Genomic DNA, 21567 nt, shown 5'->3' on the forward strand with positions numbered 1-21567 from the left:
TGTATTGAATGTACATACTTCCAATAATAAAAGTATATTATAATTTTTTTTATAAAAAGTGTACATTGTTGGTGATAATATAACAAGAAATAAAAGGACACTTAAGTGTACTTAAAGAGTACACTTGCATGTGCATCTCCTTAAGTACACGTTTAAAAAGTGCACACTGATATAACGTCAAAATAAAGCTTTTACTTCACATTGTTTTAATAATCTTGTCATGCTTTTGAAAAATATTAACATATTGACTAACATACTAAAGCACATGTAAAGTAAATGTAATATCAAATAACGTCATCGTAATTAATATTAAGTAAAGTTCATTAACTAAAAAGAGTACTTATAAGCATGCTAAAGTGTACTTTATCACAAGAGTAACGCTAAAGATTTACACTACAGATTCCTATTGCTGTAAATCTCATTTGACTTTACTTCTCTCGGATTGAGAGGTAGGAAGGGTTTAAACCTGCAGAAGAACCTGATGTGACCTGATCCAGCATCTAGATCATTGGTCTGTGAACCCCAGTCCTATTTGATGGGGTTTTAGATATGCCTGCATATGTTAGTACACATGTTCCTACATAGTGCGTTGACCTAGTTGAGCGAGTGAATCACCATAGGCAAAGAGGATTGTGGGAAATGCACCCCGAGTGTTCAGAAAGATTAGGGCAAAAAATGTCAATGCAACATAGAAAACAAAGCCAAACACACACACACACACACAAAATTTCAGAAAATGTTTTGTAGGTATTGGACAGGTGTGTGTTTTTGCTCCCAGCGGAAGGCAAAGCGTAACAAACCGCATGATTTAGCTGTACGAAAACTGCCCAGTGGCGAAATGTATCCATCTACCACATCTCCTCTTTGATCATTATCTTTCATCAATTATTCCCAAGAGTCCCCCCCCCCCCAACATCTCTCTCTTTCTGTTTGTCTTTCTCTGTCTACACAAAATAACTCCGCCTCAGCCAATCAGAGAGCTCCAATTCAGAGCATCAGGAATCTCATCCAATCAGAATCCGTCACTCAATGCACATGGACAAATTCGCAGCACATCATTTGGGTCATATATAGTTCATCTCAAATAAGACGAACTCACAATGAGGATGTTAGCTCTGTAGTGACTCATCCAGCAGTGAATGTGCATGCTTGTTTACCACGGTAGCTTCTTGATGCGAGCATGAGAGAAAAGCAGGCATTCCTCCAGAGAGCATTCAACTCTTCAACACGACAGGAGAGTCAAGGTAACTATGTTGAGGTAAGATTGGCTTATTCTTTCTCTTTTGATATATTTGTAGCTTTCTCCATCACTCTGTCTGCAAGTGCAGCTGCTCTTGTGTCTGATTCAGCTGGCTCAGCTTTATGCATTGTGACACTGACCCAGTTCTACTTAGATCCATTTTGCATATGCAAATGACTGCAATGCTAATTAGAATCAAATTATTATATTAAAAGAAAACAGTATGATACTTTTCTATATGTGATCTGAATGATTATCCATGTACCATATATATGGTATATATATATATAATCATGGAAATAGGATTATAGTAAATTGAAAATAGTCATTTTGTTTATATATATATATATATTTCCACAGTATTTCAAAGAATACTATGATACATAATCAAAAAATACCATAATACTTCCTATCCTATCCTAATACTATGGTATGTAAAGGTTACTCCAAAGAATATAATGTTACAAATAAAAACATGGCAATATCACAAAATCCATTTTCATGTATCAAGTTATTTGAAAGAATACTGTGATCAAATAACATACTAATACCATGGTACTTTCATACATACCATGCTACTGAATGATTACCATATCAATGTATCTCAAACATAATAAATGGCAGCAGCACATCTCCTTCAAAGGATAATAGTATATAACTATTATTATTTTTACAAATTAAATAAAACAATATTTTCAATCTCAGCCAAGGTAACAAAAAACAGACTGCTTATGAATTTGAATGAATACCACTACAGACCATCATACAATAGCAGATGATTGCAACCACACTCTCTCTCTAAATAATAACATATGCGTTCTCTCGGCATATAATATAATACTAATTATATGCTAAAACATCAGCATATATTACACAATCGCTCAGTGTGATCTGCCTGTTTGATGCTCTTCTTCATATTAAATTTGAACTAATTTTTAGCAACTTTTGCATTTATTATTTTACTGTAAAAGACCCCATGTGGTGAAAATCATTAAAAATAAGAAAAGTTGTTAATGTTGTTTATGTCTGTGTGGTGTTTTTAATATAATTTAAGATAAACCATGTGCAAATTCATAAGTCAACACCATTGCAGAGTATTTCTCCTTAAAACTGCAGTGTGTCAAAGACAGTCTCAAAAACAGTGTTTCCTGACGTCACAAACATGTAACCAATCCTGTCTAAGAGCGGGCGGGGCTTTTCCAAAGTAAGCACAAGAACAACTTTGGGAAGGGACAGCAACAATCGGGTGAATATAGCAATGTAGTGGGGGAATTATGTATATTACCATGTTATGATGAATTATGTGCCTTTCTCCACTGACTTTATGTGATGTTCAAAGCATTTCTAAAGATGCTGATTTTCAGAAGGCAGAGTCTGACTGAGATGGTGAACGGTAACATGGTTTGTGTAACATTAGCAACACATTATTAGCTGTTTGATAAAGGCTAATCATATTAATTAACATATACAGTTGAGCCAGTGGATCAGGAAGGATCCGAGCTAGTGTGAGTGAGTGGAGGCGGGGCTAATTTGCATATTCATGAACGTTCACGTTTACAAAATCAAACAAGGGTGCAGAGTTACATTGAAGCTATTATTAAATATTTTCACATGTTAAATTCTATTAAAAACTATTTTCACGTTTAATTATGTCATTTCGATTATCAAGTGGATAAAATGGACTGCAGGGGGACTTGAGGTATTAGATGAAGACCTTTACTGACAATTTTTCAGCAAATACAAATGTTGTTAAATCGAAATGGCAAATCAAGATGAGGTTGAGCATATTTCACATTGTGTTTTGGGCATGCATATTCACACCTGGTGCATTCTGGGAACATTCAACGCTGTCGGTGAGTTTGGATGCATAAGAAACCATCGACCGTTGGCTGTGCCCTGAGATTACCACATACTACACACGTCAACACTCTCTCCTAGCAAATAAACCGGCGCTTTCCTAGTTATTACGGCTGCGATATACATTCATTGATGTCGTTGGGTTTAACATGCGAGCGACTCACTGACCAATGAGTGCAAACTGCAGGAGGAACACTGAAACGACGTCTGGTCAGACATTTCAGGCACTACTACAGGTGTAAAATTAGCCAACTCTCAAACCTTCACTTGAACAAGCACAGGATGGTGTAAAATGTAAGGTAAGCAATGCTGCACTTTTGGTTTTTACAGCTCTGAATGAAACAACACTGAACACAACTGAACTGAATAATGTATTATCTTCTGTAGAACTTCTTTACAGCTCTTGAATTTGTTTCATAATGGTTTAAAAAAGGATTTTACAACATTAGCATTCATTTTTTACAAGTATTTTAATTTTTATTAATGTGAAGCTGCTTTGAAACAATCTGTATTGTATAAAGAGCTATATAAATAAATGTGTCTTGACATGACACGAACACTTGATTTTGATTGGTTAACCACAGCATTCAGTGGTCAAAAAGTTACATACAATGCCACTAAATTGAATAATTGACTTGCGTAAAAAGATAACATTTGAAATAATTGCATTTAATATAATATTAAAATATAATTATTAGAATACTGTGAAATTAGAAACAATCCGAATCACCAAAATTCTTTCAGCCAATCAGAGGCCTACAATTCCTGCTTGTTTACATGTTGTGCCTCATTGCTGACCTAACTTTGACTTCACAGACACAGGGAGTGAAGGTGATGTCACCAGTGTGTGTGTGTGTGTGTGTGTGTTTCTGAAGAGCTCTTCCGATGCTTTACAGCTTAATTGGTTTCTCACATAAATCAACTGCTTCCTCTAACAATGTCCGGCACTGACGTGTGCAGCTTTACAACAGCATGTATGCATGCATCACAGAAAGACTAACTTGGCAACATAAGATCAGAAGCTCCCGAACTAATTCTGACCCCTAGAAAGTGCACTTTTACCAGAGCTTTGGAGAACTTGGGAGAAAGAACGAGCTCTGTGATATACTCTACTGGTGAAGCTGAGAACTGCAGTCACATTTTACTCTGGATGTTTGTTTGTTTTTTTTATTCCAGAATGCAGAACTATAACTCTCTTAAATGGCTCCCCACCCTATAATGTTCACTATTCACGGTCTACAAATGTTTGAGACACAACGCACAGAAATGAGTGTGCGATTTAGCCAGTAGATGGCAGCATGGAGATCATTGGCAGATTCCTCACCTGTGTCATCCTGGAGGGAGTTCTCTTCATAAAAACCTGCAGATGAGGGAAAGAGTGAGAGAATATGAGGGGAAGAGAAAACACTGCTTTTAGAATATGTTAATGAGATACTTTATTCCATAAACAACTCTATATATTGGGTCTCTATATAATTGTGTTCTTTTATTTCCAGATCTATAGAGAGCAACAGCACCCGTCAACTTTTCCAGTAGTGTTGCTTCCGGAAGTTTCTTTCCCCATTTATTTCTTCCATAGGGATTTTTTCTATGTTAAAGCGTTTTAAGCCATGACCCGAACCAACCAGCTATGAGGTGAATCACAACACTATTCAAACTGAAGCAAACATATCTGAAAATCAGCCAAAAATAAAGCCATAAAAAGTTGTATGGTATAAAGACTGTACTAAATGGCTTTAGTGATGGGAAGAATTACAATCCCATGAAGCATTGTGAACAGCATAATCGAATTAAAAACAAATGTACTCATTTAAAATGTAGATTATATATGTAGATATATAGTAAATGTAGATATAAACAAAATATGCATATATAATCAAATATTTAAGTATTTTGAGAGGATTGGAGACAGACTCTTACATCATTCACGGTGCTTAATGGGAGTGGGTTGGTTAAACAAGACCTTTTTGCTTGTTTTGACTGTTGATTGGTGGACATTTTTTTGTACAGCATCATGGGTAATGATGTATATAGTATATAGAATTATATATAGTAGGGAAGTATTCAATTTCAGATGCAGCGAGTGACTCGTAACAGACAAAAACATTTTAAAAGGGTAAATTGACTTTAAATGGAGTATCTTGTTTCTTCAAAAAAAAAATTTGTAAGTGACAGAACTTTCATTAAACTATTCCTTTAAATTCCTCCAATAATTATGCTTGCAGGAATTTCCGCCATTATCATCATCTTTTTCATGCTGTAAAGAATGTTAAAATGTTCTGTGATGGAGCGACTTAAAGTTCATTTTACCACACAGAACATCAAGACAACTTTAAAACAATGCCTCTTCTCATTCCTAAATCTCCATCTATCAGTCTCTCATACACACACCCATCTGCCCAGTCCTCTCACTTCTGTCCCTCAGGACACGACCTCCGCGACCTCTTCAGAAACCGCCACGTGTGTGTGTGTATGAGTGTGATCTCTTCGGCTCGCTGGCAGCTGCGGATTTTTGATCTGCCACACGCAGGGCATCTCCAGCAATCCACGGCATATGGTGGACCAGAACACACAGGCTCCTTGAAGATAATCTAATATCTATGATGGCTGTAGGCCGTTGGTATTGAGCTACAGGAGCAAATACTCACCGTCTGCCACACACACACACACCACACACACACACCACACTACAGTACTTAAATATAGGCGATGTTAAACAGGTTACATTATTCAGGGTTATTTCTGTTCATTCTGGTGTTGGTAATACTGGTTCAGCAAAACATGTTTTCAGTGATTTATACACATGCAGTGGCTCCAAAAAGCAAAGTAAAAAAGTTTGGACGTCATTGCATTTGATAACAAAATATCAAACCAAGTGGCATTCGCATTATCCATTAAAGTTTGACAACCATACACATTACAATCCATTGGTTTATCATTAAAATACTTTCGCAAGTTTTTTTTGTAATAAATCATAATATATCTATAAGATAAGAATTTAAAATATTTGGTACTTGATTCTATGAATTAAACTGAATGCAATTAAATTAATAAATTCTTTGTGTCATTTTAAAATGGAATAATTTTTGTGGCTTTGAATATATTTGGAAAATTACATTTTATTAACTTGACTAATGATGGGAAATGAAGATTTTTGTTTAAATAAATATATTTATATGAATATCAATAATTGTATATTTATATGTAATGATAGCAACTGAAAATATTTTCAATAAATAAAAAATAGATGTGCTGATATTAACATCAAATAAATGTGTATTTTATCCAAAACAAGATTTTCATGATAGCAAATGAAAATGTTTTTATAAAAAATAAATATATTAATATAAATAATGTTTATTTTTATTCACATTTTAAATGACAATTGAATTTTAGTAAAAAAAAATATAATAAATAAATATATTGATAATATAAATAAATGTTATTCGACATACAATTTAATGATAGCAAATGGAAATATCTTAATAAATGATGATGCATATATGAAAATGTATATCAACAAATGTCTTTATTTACCATTTAAATGACAATTTAATGATAGCAAAGGACATTCTTTCACTCTATCACTCGAATTACGTCGACCAATTACGTCGTAAATTGGAGTTCAGGAGAATCAATTGAAAAGGCTGCTAGTTAAGAAGTGCATTTTTACATTATCAAAAAACATCCCTTAGTATGATTTATAAACAGTTTTCTTCATGGGGACCAAAAAATATCCCCATGAAGAACAAGATATCGGATATAGCCATCTTTGTGGGGACATTTTGTCCTAATAACGTAGGGTTTACCAGGACACACACACACACAGACAGGCAGCAATATACACAGGTATAGAGACATATGCACACAAACACACACACGCACGCACACACACACACACACATACCAACACCCCACCCCCAGCCTTCAGAAGAAAAGGATGAGGCTGCCCAGATGTCTTCTGTTCCACTTGGCTGATGGAAGGAAAGAGGGATCGGGAGGGGAGGTGTACAGATGTAGTAGTGATATGTAACCTGAATATCCATTTATTTTCCATTTTCCAGGGCTTCATCATTCAGATCCAAGGACATGAGATCCCAGCCAACCCCCCCGCTCATCACAATGTGTGTGTGCGCATGGCCATGTGTGGTAATCCACACTCAAAAAATATCTAGGCCGAAATTTAAGATTTAGATTTGAATTGCATTCAAAATTTCCACCCATTTGGATAACACATTTTTAACATAAACAATTAAAAAAAATGATGTGATGCATATTTGTCAATGATGCGAAACAGGTACGATTTCTGCGCTCGAAAAAATCATGGCATAGTTTATTATTAGCTCTTTACATCTATTTGATTTGATTTAAACAATCATATTCTCAAAGAGCATTTATTCAAATGGTTTATAATCAGCATAAATCTGTTCATTGCGAAACCAATTACATTTATTCAGGGAACAGGCAGCATTTAAGTTAAACTACATGAGATTGAAACAAATTGGATTTATTGATGATAAATATAATTTAAAACACATTCAGTTTATTTTTGCTATATTACAGACATCTTATGTGTTTGGTATACCGGGTTCATTTATGTATGGCTGACAAATATTTTCCATTTTACACGATATCAATATTTATAAAGATATTAATTACCATTAATGGGTAAGGAAATGCTTTCTACATATTTGTTAGACCTTGAAAAGATGAATGTAAACTTTTATTTAGGGCCACAATAAATCCATTTTATTATTATTTTTTCCACCATTTTGTGTGTTTTTTTGGAGGGGGGGGGGGGTCTGTGTTGATTTTTTTAATTTTTTAATTTTATTTTTATTAACAGTTTAATCAAGCTTATAAAATGTAATCACATGAAAATGTAACAACAAAACATTACATTTTTAATTTTCAACACACAGTTGAACTGCATAAATTTAAAACATGGATGGAAAAAATATCTTGGTTGTATAATATTCCTTAGAAATAATAATAACATTATTACTTTGAGAAGTACATTTTAGTACAGTAGTGTTATATTTCTGTCATAATTTCTTGAAGTTAAACCAAACTTTTATTTTGAAGGTTTGTTGTGAAGATCTTTTACTTTTAGCGTCAGGGTGCGTTTACATGACAACTAAAAACGGAAAAGTTTTTCCTTTGCATTTTTTGCATACAGAGGATAACATTGTCAAAACGATAATCAAAAATGACTAAAAACACTGTATAATTCATGCAAGTAGTTGGCGATTTCACTTTATAAAGAAACACTATGCCTAGCTAGCGACATGCACTGACTGGCTGTAGTTGTCACTTTTATTTCTGCTGTGTGATTGGCTGTAAAAATGTCCAGAGCTTATTATCGTTATCGACGTAAATTGCATATCGCTATCTCGATATGATATCGTTTATCAAACTGGCAGCCCTCCATTATACATTAAGTTTATTAGTTTGTTCATGTTAAAACTGTAGGCCTAAGTATTTTGTAATGAGAAAAATAGTATAATAATTGTTTTCTTTCTTACTTTTACCATTTCATTGTTAAGCCCTTGTAATATACTTGCAATACTTTTTCAAATGAAATGTGTGAGAATGCTTAAAATAGCAATATATTAATGATTAGTGGTTAAGCTGTGCATCTATAACTAGTTTTGATCAATGCTAGCTTATGGGTTGGCCTAGTGATAAAAAAAATAAAAAAAAACTTAAAGGGATAATTCACCCAAAAATTTTAATTATTTAATTGATTGATACAATTTTTGAAGGGTCACAGTGGTAGTTGCGCATGTCTGTCAGAGGGACAGAAAGCTCTCAGATTTCATCAAAACTACACACACGTCAATGGGTCCATGAAGAACCTTTAAAGGGGTGGTAAAATGCCCTTTTCACAAGATGTAAAATAAATCTCTGATGTCCCCAGAGTGTGTGTGTGTGAAGTTTTGGCACAAAATACCCCACAGCTATTTTTATAAAGCATGTTAAAGTTGTGACTTTTTGAGGGTTTGTATAACTCAAGAAGAAGTGACAACATGTAGAATGCAACAGGACGTCTCTGAATTGATGTTGCTGATGTGTTAACTATCTTCAATTAGGATATTCTGTCATGATAATCCACAAATCACACGTATAGGAACTGTTGGGAGATGCACACAGAGTGACTTTCTATTGCACGTGAAAAGACGGATGCTAAAGTTTGAGCTGACTCACAAATGTACTCGACTACAACAACTTTTCCTCTTCTCAACATGGACTGCGTTCCCGGGGGCGGGGCTTATGTACATTTTAGGGTCGCTGATGTCACTAAACCCAGAGGAAGAGCGTTGTAACTTTGCAGATGTTGTTTATGCTCAAACAGCAACATTACACACTAACTAAAGTTAGAAAAGTGAAATCATACTCAACCACCCCTTTAACATCCATGAAACCCTTACATTCAACAAAAGGTTCTTTTAAATGGTTCATTAGATGTTCTTTAAAAAAAAAAACATGGTTCTTAATGGCATCGCTGTGAAAGCCCTCTTTAGGAACCTTTATTGTTAAGTGTGCAGATTGCAGAACATCCTGATATTGCATTTTACTGGCATTTTAAAAGAGATTAAAAATAAGATACGATTCAAACAATGAAAAAGAAGAGAAAACATTACGTTTATGGATGTTTATGTTACGTTATCTATACAAATTCTGCCTAAAATGCAGAAAAACGATACAAAATTAAAACGCAATAACGTTATTTTATTTTATTTTTTCGCACATAATATTGAAAAATTTATAAAAACAACTCTCATGGGACAGAATGAAACTACCTGTTCCGTCAAAGTTTCTATGGCAACAGGGGGGGTCGAAACAAGAGGTCATGGAATGGCCAGCGCAAAGGGGGGTTTTATGATCCCTGTGTGGGTGGGTGGACAGGAAGTTTATCTTCTATGTGTTTATGATGTGTGTTTGTGTGTTTGTTTATTTGTGGGGGAAGGGCTACCAACCTTAAAGACTAAATCACAAATCAGACACACACTCACACACAGGCACGCACACACATTGGGTTTCCATGTTTTGTGGGCACTCTCCATAGACATATAATGATTTTTATACTGTACAAACTGTATATTTTATCCTCTTACACTAACCCTAATGCTAAACCTACCCATCACAGACAATATCAGCATTTTTACATTTTCAAAAAACATCACTTCGTATGATTTATAAGCAGTTTTACTCATGGGACCAAAAGTTAAAAGAATTCTGGTATTACTATTCTTGAGGGGATTTTGACCCCATAGTGAATAAATACCACACACACACACACACACACACACACACACACACACACACACACACACACACACACACACACACCTTTTTTTAACCTAATTGTGCAATGGAGGAAATGTGAGCTTGTTGTTGTTTTTGCTTTATAACAGCTTGATAACATATATAAATCACTAAAAATGAATTACTCTTTTACTCTATAGTGAAAAATGTTGCATTTAAGACACATACATGTTGGCTTCGCCTTCCTCTCTCTTTTTCCGCTCTATAAGGTCAGTGAGAGGAGAAAGGTCACTCAGAAGTGAAAGGTCAAGGCTGTTGACTATACAGTTGTATTCTGGTATGTGCAGTGACCAATCCGGTGTTGCTATAGCAACGCTAATCATCTAGATTTAATGTAACTGTTAAAATTAGGAGTTTCAGTTTGCTAAAAATTCTAATTAGTTGCGGTGTGTGGTGTGCACATATCTGTGCCAAGCAGATGCTAGAAACGCAGCTGGAAATGCTGGGAAGTCCTGGAAACCTTTGTGTTGGCTAAAAACAAGCTGGTCATCTTAGAGTGTGTGTGCGGTTCTTTCTTGGAAAACTACCAGAATATTAGACTGAAGGCTTTTCTCTCTTCAAACAAACACATTTGCAGACACTTGCACATGTAAAACACAAATATCATACAAAAGATTTACACTATGCATGGATGATAATATGCAAATGACACAAATTCGCATACTTATGCACTATTCTAGGACATTCTGTGCTATTATTAGTGCGAGTAGTGTGTTCACACTGAACATTCCTATTAGAAAAAGCACACTATAAATACCCGGATGATGCACTTAATTAACCGAAAAAACTATGTATGGATTGTTGGACAGCTTTAATTATGTAGTTGGACTCAAATGTTGAATGACAAAATATCCTTATACAATTCATATACTATATGGATGAGCACATTGTGTATAAGTACATACTGTATAAATGCATTGTGCGTAATTTGGGATGCAAATACTGAAAATGACAGAATTATCCTATTTATTCGTTTGAAAGGTTTGTGATTTCTAAAAAATAATATGGCATAAATGTTACACTCCATTTCAATATTAGTGTAGGGTTTGATTCAAATTTCTCTTGCTTAAGGCAACAAATGCTCATATTAAGAACTAAAAGTATGAGTGACTGAAAAAAATCACCTAAATATGTTTTGTGAGACAATATCTAAATTAACTGATTTTAAATAAGTCAGAAAATATTATTTAGTATGACTGAAACAACCTGACGGACTCAAACAGACTCGAAACAATTATCTCATGGTGCAAAAAAAAACCTAAACTAAAATTAATTTATAAAACTTTTTTTAAGACACATTATTCGCAAATATTTTTAACTGAATAATTTGACTTTTTACAAATAATCTTTTTCTTTTTTTGTGTTGCCTACAATGGAAACGCCACTGATGAAAAATGTTACAGCTGGTTGTTTGTTGTCACTGACGTGTTTTTGTGGCGCTCGAGGGTGATTCGCTCAAGTTCAAAAGTTCATCTTTTACGATTCCTCGCGGACGTGCATATAAAAAACATTCCTCAGCAGCGCTTTAAAAGACCTCACTGTCCCCAATCCCCAAACTCCAGCTCTATACGTCCATTCATCACATTACACACACATTTCACTCCATATGTTACAAGGGGTAAAACTACAGAGTGCGTTAACATTGCTGAAAGTTGCATTGAGAATGCTCTAAAATTATCTAGCCATTTATATTACACCTGGGAGAGATAATAGCCTATATACTTTGCCTGAATTTTGACCTCGTGCATTAGCCTACAGAACTGTAACGTATTTGTAACACCTTCATTTTCATCTGAGACTCAATAACTGTGCACGGGCACCAGAAACTCACCGCTGCTCAGTAATTTGTCCCGTTTGGAGAAGTGAAATCCGTTGGGTCGGTTCTCCACCTCCATCCTCCTGTAGATGAACTGAGCGAGCGTGTCTCTCCGCGGTCCGCCTGCACTCTGAGCTCTGACCTCCGCGAGCCCTCAAAGAGCCGCGCGCTCATGTCAAGCGCTCGTGTCAGCGTGAAAACACCTTGCTCGGGTCACGTGACGACACGCCCCCGTGCCGCCATCTGGGATTTGCAGTTCATAGATAGATAGATAGATAGATAGATAGATAGATAGATAGATAGATAGATAGATAGATAGATAGATAGATAGATAGATAGATAGATAGATAGATCATTTTTACAATGTTTAAAAATGCATAATAAACTAAAAACATTTTGTCACATATGGTTCATGTTATAGATGAGCTATTTTGATTTCCTGTTTATAATAAACAAGGACATTACCAACTCTATAGTAATATTTTTAGACATTCTGAACACTTATTGTAGGCTAGTTTATAAGGGACTTTATGCACAGCTGCACTACTTCCTGAACTTCAGCCAGCTCCTTTGTTTCCTGTCTGCCATTATTGGACAAACTGATTAATCCCGGTGTGCCTGACCAACAACAATAATCAGACACACCTGGATTAATCAGTTTGTCCAATAATGGCAGACAGGAAAAGGAGCTGGCTAAAGTTCAGGAAGTAGTGCAGCTGTGCATAAAGCCCAGTGAAGCCCAGAAGCCAATGAAAGTCAATCCAATGGCACTTCTCTTTGTCATTCATCGGTTTGACTGTCCTCTGCTGCCACACAGTGGCCATTTACATCAACACACATTGAGGTTTTGAAGAATGACTGACGTCAAACCAAGAGGAAAATAAAGATTTAAAAAAAAAGATAAAAAAGTGGAAAGTGTCACATTCATAAATTTGAATGGTCTGACTCCAAACCGATTTTTTCCTCACTCTAAAATGACTTCTTTATTGTAAGGTTTTACATAGTTTACAAGGTAAAAAGGCAAGAGCATGAGCGGGAAAAAACCTACACCAAAATGTAGGTCTATTTAAAATACATTTATTTTTTTAACATTAACTGTCAAATGATGCAACAAACAAACAAACAAACACACTTTTTAAAACTGTGCGTAGTAGCTAACTTAGCTAGGCTACATGTAATGCAAAATTAGCCTTAGCAAAACAAAGTCGGAGATTTTTTTCACCGTCGTTTCCACCACATAGGCTATTGTTATCAAAAACACGACACATGATTTGAGAGGCGGTGGAAATCGCCAAAAACTTTATGAGTTATGACATAGGCCTATATTTTGAAGGCCATAGATGCTTTTTAAGCAAAATTTACCACATAAATTGTCATATATTATTAACATGCAAATCATTTTAGTATAAAACTATATTATTACATATTATAGGCTATTATAGCCTACTATTATATTCATATTTACTTGCCATTTGTTAAGGGATTTGGGCGTCCAGTAGGTGGAGGCGTTGAGAGAGAGAGAGAGAGAGAGAGAGAGAGAGAGAGAGAGAGAGAGAGAGAGAGAGAGAGAGAGAGAGAGAGAGAGGTGGTGATGATGATGATGGGTCTGTAGTACATGTAGTCGCATCAGCGCACATCTCACACATTCACACAGTGAGCTTCATAGTCCGGCGAGATGTGGGGGATTGTGGAGCTCGTGGCTTGTTTACTTATGATGTCCAGTCATGTGTCATCTCTGAACAAGGTAAGAAAGAATTCAACAGTGTTTTGCATTAATGTGCATTCATTGAAAAGCTTGTTAAGATATTATTGCAGAACTGTTATTCCAGAACATGCAAAAATAGCCCAAATGTTTTATTTACTAATGCTATTACTAATTATCACTATAATTCATTATTCTAAAACATACATATATAGAATGTTACTTATTTTACTCCGTTGCAAACAAAAACAGCCATTTATTATATTATGTAATTTTATAAATATCAATTTGAATGAAATGGGACTCATGCATGACAGTGTTAACTTTATCAGTTGGAAGTGGAATAGCTTGTTTTCAAGAACATTGCACTGGAGGTAAAAACAGATTTTATCATGTTCAATTCAGTTCAGTGGGATTTGGTGTTTTTATATATAGTTAAAATGATTATTCGCACGGGTGGGCACTTTGAAAGTGCTGGGATTAACCTCTTCACCAGGGCACACACACTGAGCGCAACGCAAGCGCCACTGGCACGAGTTCAAAGGTCACGGGTTCATGATTGGAAAAATATCATAACACAGTCTAAAATCACAGGTGCTCAATCTGAAAGATTCTGCTGAGTTGCTCTAATCTAATACACCTGCACAGAAGAACCAACGCAGGTTTTTCCATTCATAACTCATTAGCCTTATTGTTAAAATGAAAAGAGTTCTTCAGATCAACACACCTCCAGACACCTTTTTACAGATCCAAGAAAACAGTGTCAGTCAGTGGTTCCTCCAGTCGAATCAAAACTGTTTTATCTGTTGTTTTAAAACAAGGGGATCAAACCGTTCTGATAATACTTTCGTGACTTGCCTGGTATAGAAATTTGCTTTCAACATTGACCTAAAAAAAAGCTATTGGCTCTAATCTTTTATCATTTGCATTTAGTATCGACTTTGTCTCTGATGTTTCTACTGAAATTCCTGATTTTATGGAGAAACTAAAAGTGTGCATAGACTGATTATTTGCTCTTGGAAGAATTTGACGAGTCCTTATTGAAATCTCTAATATCGGTGTCTATCTTGGCAAATCTGAGTGTACTTTGAGACATTGAGATCATTTCTCTAACAGAGGAGACTTTTTTGTCCTCAGGAGAAACATCTTAGAAGGAAAATACCGTTGCTCTTTATTTCATTGCTGTCTTAAACACCCTTTTGGAAACTTTTTTCCTCACTTTTTCTCACATAAATGCCATGGAAGATCTATTTTGGGTTCCCCAAAGAACCTTTTTGTAAACAGTTCTTAAAAGAACCTGCATTTAAATAATCAAGAACCATTTTCCACTATAAAGAACCCTTAGTCTAATGGAAAGGTATAACCTGGATGTTAAAGATTCTTTATGGAAGCGTCAATTTAAAGAACCTTCATTTTTAAGAGTGAGAGAAATGTTTAATACGTTTTTTTCCTAAAGATGCCTGTTATTTTCAGATACACCGCAAGACCTTGAGGCGCAGGTGTGTTTGATTATAGTTGATCTGAACTCAGGAAGGTCTCCAGGAGCAAACCTGAGCATCCTAAATCATAGATTTGAGTAACATATAGGGAAAGAGTGCAGAGACATCTTTAAAAAATTGAAGAATAAAAAAAAATTCCAGAGGGATTTTCTAATCCATCATATAGAATTCCACTATCCTTCCATTATAATCTCCGCTCCATACTCCAAATGTTTTTTTTATGGTGTCTTCAACGTTTTTCACCCCAAACGTTCCCATTGCACCTAATGAGAAGTGTTTACCACTTCATCCGAAGCTTTCTTTGAGCCCTCCAGCTGTGGCGGACAGATGAAAGGCTGATGTGTGTGCAGCGAAAGTCACTTCAGCTAAAACGCTTGATTTACCACGAATAAAACCGCACAGGAGAAAACGACACTGAGACGTCACGCCGCATCAAGAGCCGCACTTATCACAGGTCACGGCTCACTGGAGAGGAGGACAGGGCCCCAATACTCACTTCTGGAGGATTGTTTTCTTGCTTTATTCCTTGCACTAAATTGTTACCTATGCTGAGCACACAAAAATGTGAGGAATTTTTTGATATACTGTTACTGAATATATATAGCCTATATATTCTCATGCAAAGCACGTTATTTTTATCCTTGCACATCATATTCATAAAAAAATATATATAGTGCCCTCGTAATCTTTATTCAAAATAACTTCCCTTTCCTCTTCTCTTCTCTTCTCTTCTCTGATGATGGGCCCTATTTTTACAATCTAAGTGCATGGTCTAAAGCGCACGGCGCAAGCTCACTTAGGGCGTGTCTGAATCCACTTTTGCTAGTTTAATGATGGGAAAAATGGTCTGCGCGCCCAGCGCATGGTCTAAAAGGATTGTCCCTATTCTCTTAAAGGACAAGTTCGGTATTTTACACTTAAAGCCCTGTTTTCAGATCGTTTCTGATTAAATAGAACGGTTAAGATTGAAATTTGGACACATGCTGCTGGCCCGAGAAATTTCGCCTCCACAATGGCTGCATACAGTAGGTGCACTGGAACAATCCTTCCTAAAACGCATGAAACTTTCGTTTACAAAGACGTGAAACTCACCGAGTGGTCAGGGTTGTTCACTGATATGCTCACACAAAAATCGCTGCAAAAGATGCTTTTCAACAGGTGTTGTACCATTCATTGTAAAACTGTGGACCTATTTTTCCAAACGACTCACACCCGTACATTCTTCCGTTGCGAGCTTAAATAATAGACACTCCAGCTACCACAGAAACCGAAAATTCTCGTGCCAGCAGCATGTGTCCATATTTCAGTCTTAACCGTTCTGTTTCATCAGAAATGATCTGAAAACAGGGATTTAAGTGTAAAATACCGAACTTGTCCTTTAATGAGTAATGGGTGTGTGTTGGGCTTTATGTGCAATAAACCAATCCGAGTCTCATCTCCCATTCCATTTAAAAGCCAGTTGCGCTTGCGCCACGGCAGATTCGCTATTTACATGGCGGAATTTGCAAGCGGATAGACTGAACGCATCTCAGAGAGGAAACGGATCTACTCGTGCGAGAGGTTAAAGCGCACAAGCAGAAAGGACTTCTGGCTTCTGACTTAATTGAAAATGATAACGGCGTCGGGCTGAAACTAGCAAAACAACACTTGCGTTGCACTGCATTGTATGATAGGGCCCAATGTGTTTACTGGCGCGAGGGCGGGGCAACCTGTCACTCACATGAGATCCACCAATAGCAAACCACAACCATCCAATCAATTCCCAAACGACAAAATCAAGTCCCACCCTACATTTATTCTTGTTCGAGAAGCCGTTTCGCTGGGATATACGTCACAATAAGGAAGAAATGTCAATCGCAAATATCGTTTCATGCCGACTTTAAAGACTGTGTGAAATAGTTATGGATGGTGGTGGTCCTGTGAGAAAAAAATCACATGTTTGTTTCTTTGTTCCTGGCAGTGCATCAAAGATTGATATGTAGCTAAATTGCTAATTATCTCAGTTTAAAGTTGAAGGACAAAAAGCCAGTCCTTGGGATTACAGAGGATTTGACCTATAAGGAGGATTACTCATGTCCTTCGACTTAGTCTGTCCTCTCCTCGTGAAGTTTACATTTCAGAGTTCTCACAGTTGTTATGTCAGCTGCTGTGTGAATCAGAGTGTGTGCGTTTGCAAGGACTGTGTTTGTTCCACACGGATGTTGATCATCGTTCTGCACCTGCGCTTGGCGCTCACAGTCAGAGTTGAGACTGGGCAACAAAGAGATGGATTCAGCATGGACAGAATAGGCAAAGGTTTGAGGTCTGTGAGAACAAAATTAATATTTTTGTTCAGCATGGATACATTAAAGCAATCAAAAGTGACAGTAAAGACATTTGAAGTTACAAAGCGTTCTATTTCAACTTTTCTTTTGATTTTTCTGTTCATCAAAGAATCCTAGAATATGTATCACGGTTTCCACAAAAATATTAAGCACAGCTGTGTTCAACATTGATAATAATCAGAAGTGTTTCTTGAGTAGCAAATCAGCATATTAGAATGATTTCTGAAGGATCATGTGACACTGAAGACTGAAAATTCAGCTTTGCATCACAGGAATATATATTAGTAAATATATTAACATAGAAAACCATTGTTTTAAAATGTAAAAATAAACATATAAGGTCTTTGGTGAGCAAAGATGCCTTTCAAAACTCCCAAACTTTTTGCTACAATATTGCTACATTGTTCTATCTGTTTAACTCAATATAGCTATTAATTCCTTGGGATTTGTCATCCTGCCAACATCTCAGTGGAAGAAATTCGTCCCTGCTGTGGAAATCAGAGTGGATTGGCTTATTTTAGCACAACACAGCTGACACTTGCCCTCTGTTTGTTTGGAGACTTCGGTTGCTGTCCTAAACATGCCAAATAATAACTGGGAAAGAGTGACCGTACATCCACAGTGACATGACATTGGCAAACTGATTATATTGTTAATAGATCATCATGGATGTCAATGAACTGAACTGACAAAGACATATAGAAGTGTGGGGCAATAGAATAAAAAACATGTTTGAACAGCGAGTTTGCTCATAAATCACACATCTATCACCCACATGCCCTTCACACAAACATTATCAGACATGCGGATCAAGCAATGCGATCTTTCTCACGCTTTAAATGACCAAAGTTGGCAGGGTTTGATGATTTGTGTTTCCATTTGTTTTTTAAGAAGGTCTCAGAATTCCTGAAGAGGATATAAGTAATCCAAGATGTTAAACCTTCTCTCTCTCTCTCACACACACACACACGCACGCACACGCACGCACACACACACACACACACAGTATTTGTCTAAATGCATTTATACTTTCTTTGCATAGTGTCTAAACTGATCTGAATAAGGAGGACACACTCTGTATGATGCAGGTTTTTTTCTCAGAGGTCAAAGGTTACTCATTTGACACCATCTGTTTGCTTTCCACTCAGTCCATTGACAATACAATAACAGCCCAGAAGACAGATGACGGTCACTCTGTAGCCCTAAAGATGGTGTATTCTACAGCTTATCTGATTGATTTACTCATGTTAACATTCACTAGTTGATTTTGGACTGGTGTGTTGAAGTTAAGATGTAAAGAAAAAAAATTGTCTTTATATGATTAGCAGCAAAAGTAAATTCGCCATATGACTTGACACTAATGACATTTAGTAATTGAGTAATCATGGACACGGGGAACTAGGAAGGAGAAAAGGTCATAGGTCATTGTGGCACATGTGGCTGAATTCTGTCGTGTGGCACTGATGACCTTTTGACCTCAAACTTTCATATCTGGTGTCAGGAGGACAGCTCAGGTTTAAGCACTGATCAATAAACTGAAGTCTCAGGCTGGCTTGCATGTCTCTGAAGAGAACTAAAGTGAACATAGTTTTGCAAAGTGGCAGAAAGGACACTGAAGTGGGTCATTGGCACACAATGTAATCTCCATCCCTTTCTATCAATTTCCTTTTCAGATCTTCGGGGAGGAACAAGTCCGCATGACATCAGAGGGCTCCGACTGCCGCTGTAAGTGCATCATGCGGCCTTTGACCCGGGACGCGTGCGCTCGCTTGAGGACTGGAAGTGTGCGCGTGGAGGATTTTTACACGGTGGAGACGGTGAGTTCCGGATCCGACTGTAAATGCTCCTGCACGGCTCCGCCATCCTCTCTCAACCCCTGCGAGAACGAATGGAAGATGGAAAAACTCAAGAAACAGGCGCCAGAGCTGCTCAAGGTACACCTGATACTTTTAAAACACATCCCGTTAAACATATCCCATGTCCCTTTGGCAGAGTTCTTGCATGATAGCCGTAGTTTAAGGTCTTAATTGTATTCCGCATTTGAAAACTGTTTTTTTTTTCTTGTTTTAAAAATAAACTTTAGTAATTTGTACATGGTGCATGAAATATATATTATATATATATTTGCTAAAAACAAGGGTTTACATTTATTTAATTTTTATTTTGTATTTAGATATTTTACTGAATTAGACAATTCAATTCAATTATTGTTGTAGTCCTTAAAAAGCAATTTCTTTAAAAGAAAATATCTCCATTTGCTTTGAACTGTGAGCGTTGTAACTTTGCCGATGTTGTTTATGATCAAACAGCAACATTACACACTAACTAAAGTTAGAAAAGTGAAATCATATTCAACCACTCCTGTAAAGTCACCATGAAATCAAAATTGTCTACTTTTTATTTTTAATGAAATATTACAGCATATGATGCATCCATACACATAATTATTTATTTATTTTTTAAATTCATCGTAATCTGTAATCAAAATAGCTTACCCTCCCTCTTTCTCTTCTCTGATGATGTGTTTACTGGCGTGAGGGCGGGGCAACCTGAGATCCACCAATACAGTAGCAGACCACAACCATTCAACCGTCCAATCAATTTCCAGTGCACAAAATCAAATCCCGCATTCCATTTTTGTATTGTTTAAGAAGCCGTTTCACTCAGATATTAATCACAATAAGGAAGAAAAGACTATCGCAACTTCCCTTTAATGCCGACTTTAAGCTAAAGACTTTTGCAGAATGAAACTGTTTACTATAAAAAAAACTTTTTAAATGATAAAAAAAGGTAAAATATAAAAAATAGCAGCCTTTTACAAACACTTCTACAAACTATAACTCTAAATAATATAAATGCCACAGTTGTAATAAAAATGAATATGATGATTTAGTACTACACTACATTTACCCATAAAAAATATGTAGTAAAAACATGGTACATGTTTTGTAAGGATAGCCTAAAATTGTACTTTTACATTTAATTTTATAGATCCAGGCTATAAATTACCACTTGACTCACTTATGCTCACATTATGCTATTGGTCTATTAATCAAATTCAGCATTAATGATGCTCAGTCTATAACTTCACTCTGTTTGCACTCAAAAATATAAGCCCGACTTTTAACAATCTACTGCAATGTACAGTACTAATGCGTGTGGATGTTACTGGTATGCTGCTAAAAACATGACTGATACACAACCGTGACATAACTTTAAAAGAAGTGGGAAAGGAAGTGCTGTTTTTGAGGTTAATGGAACACTGACTCACTTTAGAATGTTAAACGGCAGAATTCTGGGCATGTATGCGGCGCACGTGTTCGCAAGTGTGTTTTTATAGCACCTGTCCTCTTTCCTCTGCACCATTCCTGTCTGGTTCACTCTTTCCATCTTTTCTTCTCCTTTGTCCATCTGTCTGAGCATTCCAGTCCATATCTCCACATTACACACACACACAAAGCCAGATGACAATCCTGATGATCAGTCCAGGGTTTTATATTACTAGAGCCAGGCAATGACACACGACTTGGCTTTTATATTTCTCAGACTGAAATGAAATTGCATTTGGGGGTGTGTGGTGGGACCCCCTAAGTTTAAAATCGCATTGGGGGTGGGGGGTGTTGGGGGGTTTGCCTTGGGACCGTTGCAAGCCCCCGCCCCTTGACGCCAGTCCTGACTAGCTCTGCTAAAGGCTGCAAAATCATTCAGAAGCCTTTAGTCAGTAGTTAAACACAATGTTTTTAATATTTCCACCTAAAACATTTGCTGATCTTGAGCTGTTTAGCTCCAAACATGTGGCT

At 36.4% G+C, this 21567-nt stretch overlaps 2 protein-coding genes across 3 annotated transcripts in view; one reads left to right on the top strand and one right to left on the bottom strand.

The window, feature by feature from the left end:
- The window catches only part of nr6a1b (nuclear receptor subfamily 6, group A, member 1b), a 26597-nt gene extending 12635 nt beyond the window's left edge, over positions 1-13962 (bottom strand). The window contains exons 1-3 of one of the 2 annotated variants that reach the window (XM_079586135.1): positions 13712-13962; positions 12258-12485; positions 4422-4457 (exon numbers count right to left, since the gene is read on the bottom strand). In XM_079586135.1, the coding sequence (XP_079442261.1) occupies positions 4422-4457; positions 12258-12321 (100 nt within the window). In that variant the 5' untranslated portion in view covers positions 12322-12485; positions 13712-13962. Of the gene's footprint in view, positions 1-4421; positions 4458-12257; positions 12486-13711 lie in introns of those variants that run through there. The other variant, XM_079586136.1, reaches the window with a different exon arrangement.
- The window catches only part of LOC306984625 (olfactomedin-like protein 2A), a 20124-nt gene continuing 12375 nt past the window's right edge, over positions 13819-21567 (top strand). Inside the window, exons 1-2 of the mRNA XM_079586134.1 lie at positions 13819-13986; positions 19441-19701. Coding sequence (XP_079442260.1) covers positions 13918-13986; positions 19441-19701 — 330 coding nt within the window. The 5' untranslated portion in view covers positions 13819-13917. The remainder of the gene's footprint in view (positions 13987-19440; positions 19702-21567) is intronic.

This window comes from Phoxinus phoxinus (assembly GCF_949152265.1).
Source record: "Phoxinus phoxinus genome assembly, chromosome: 17".
Classification (NCBI taxonomy): Eukaryota; Metazoa; Chordata; class Actinopteri; order Cypriniformes; family Leuciscidae; genus Phoxinus; species Phoxinus phoxinus.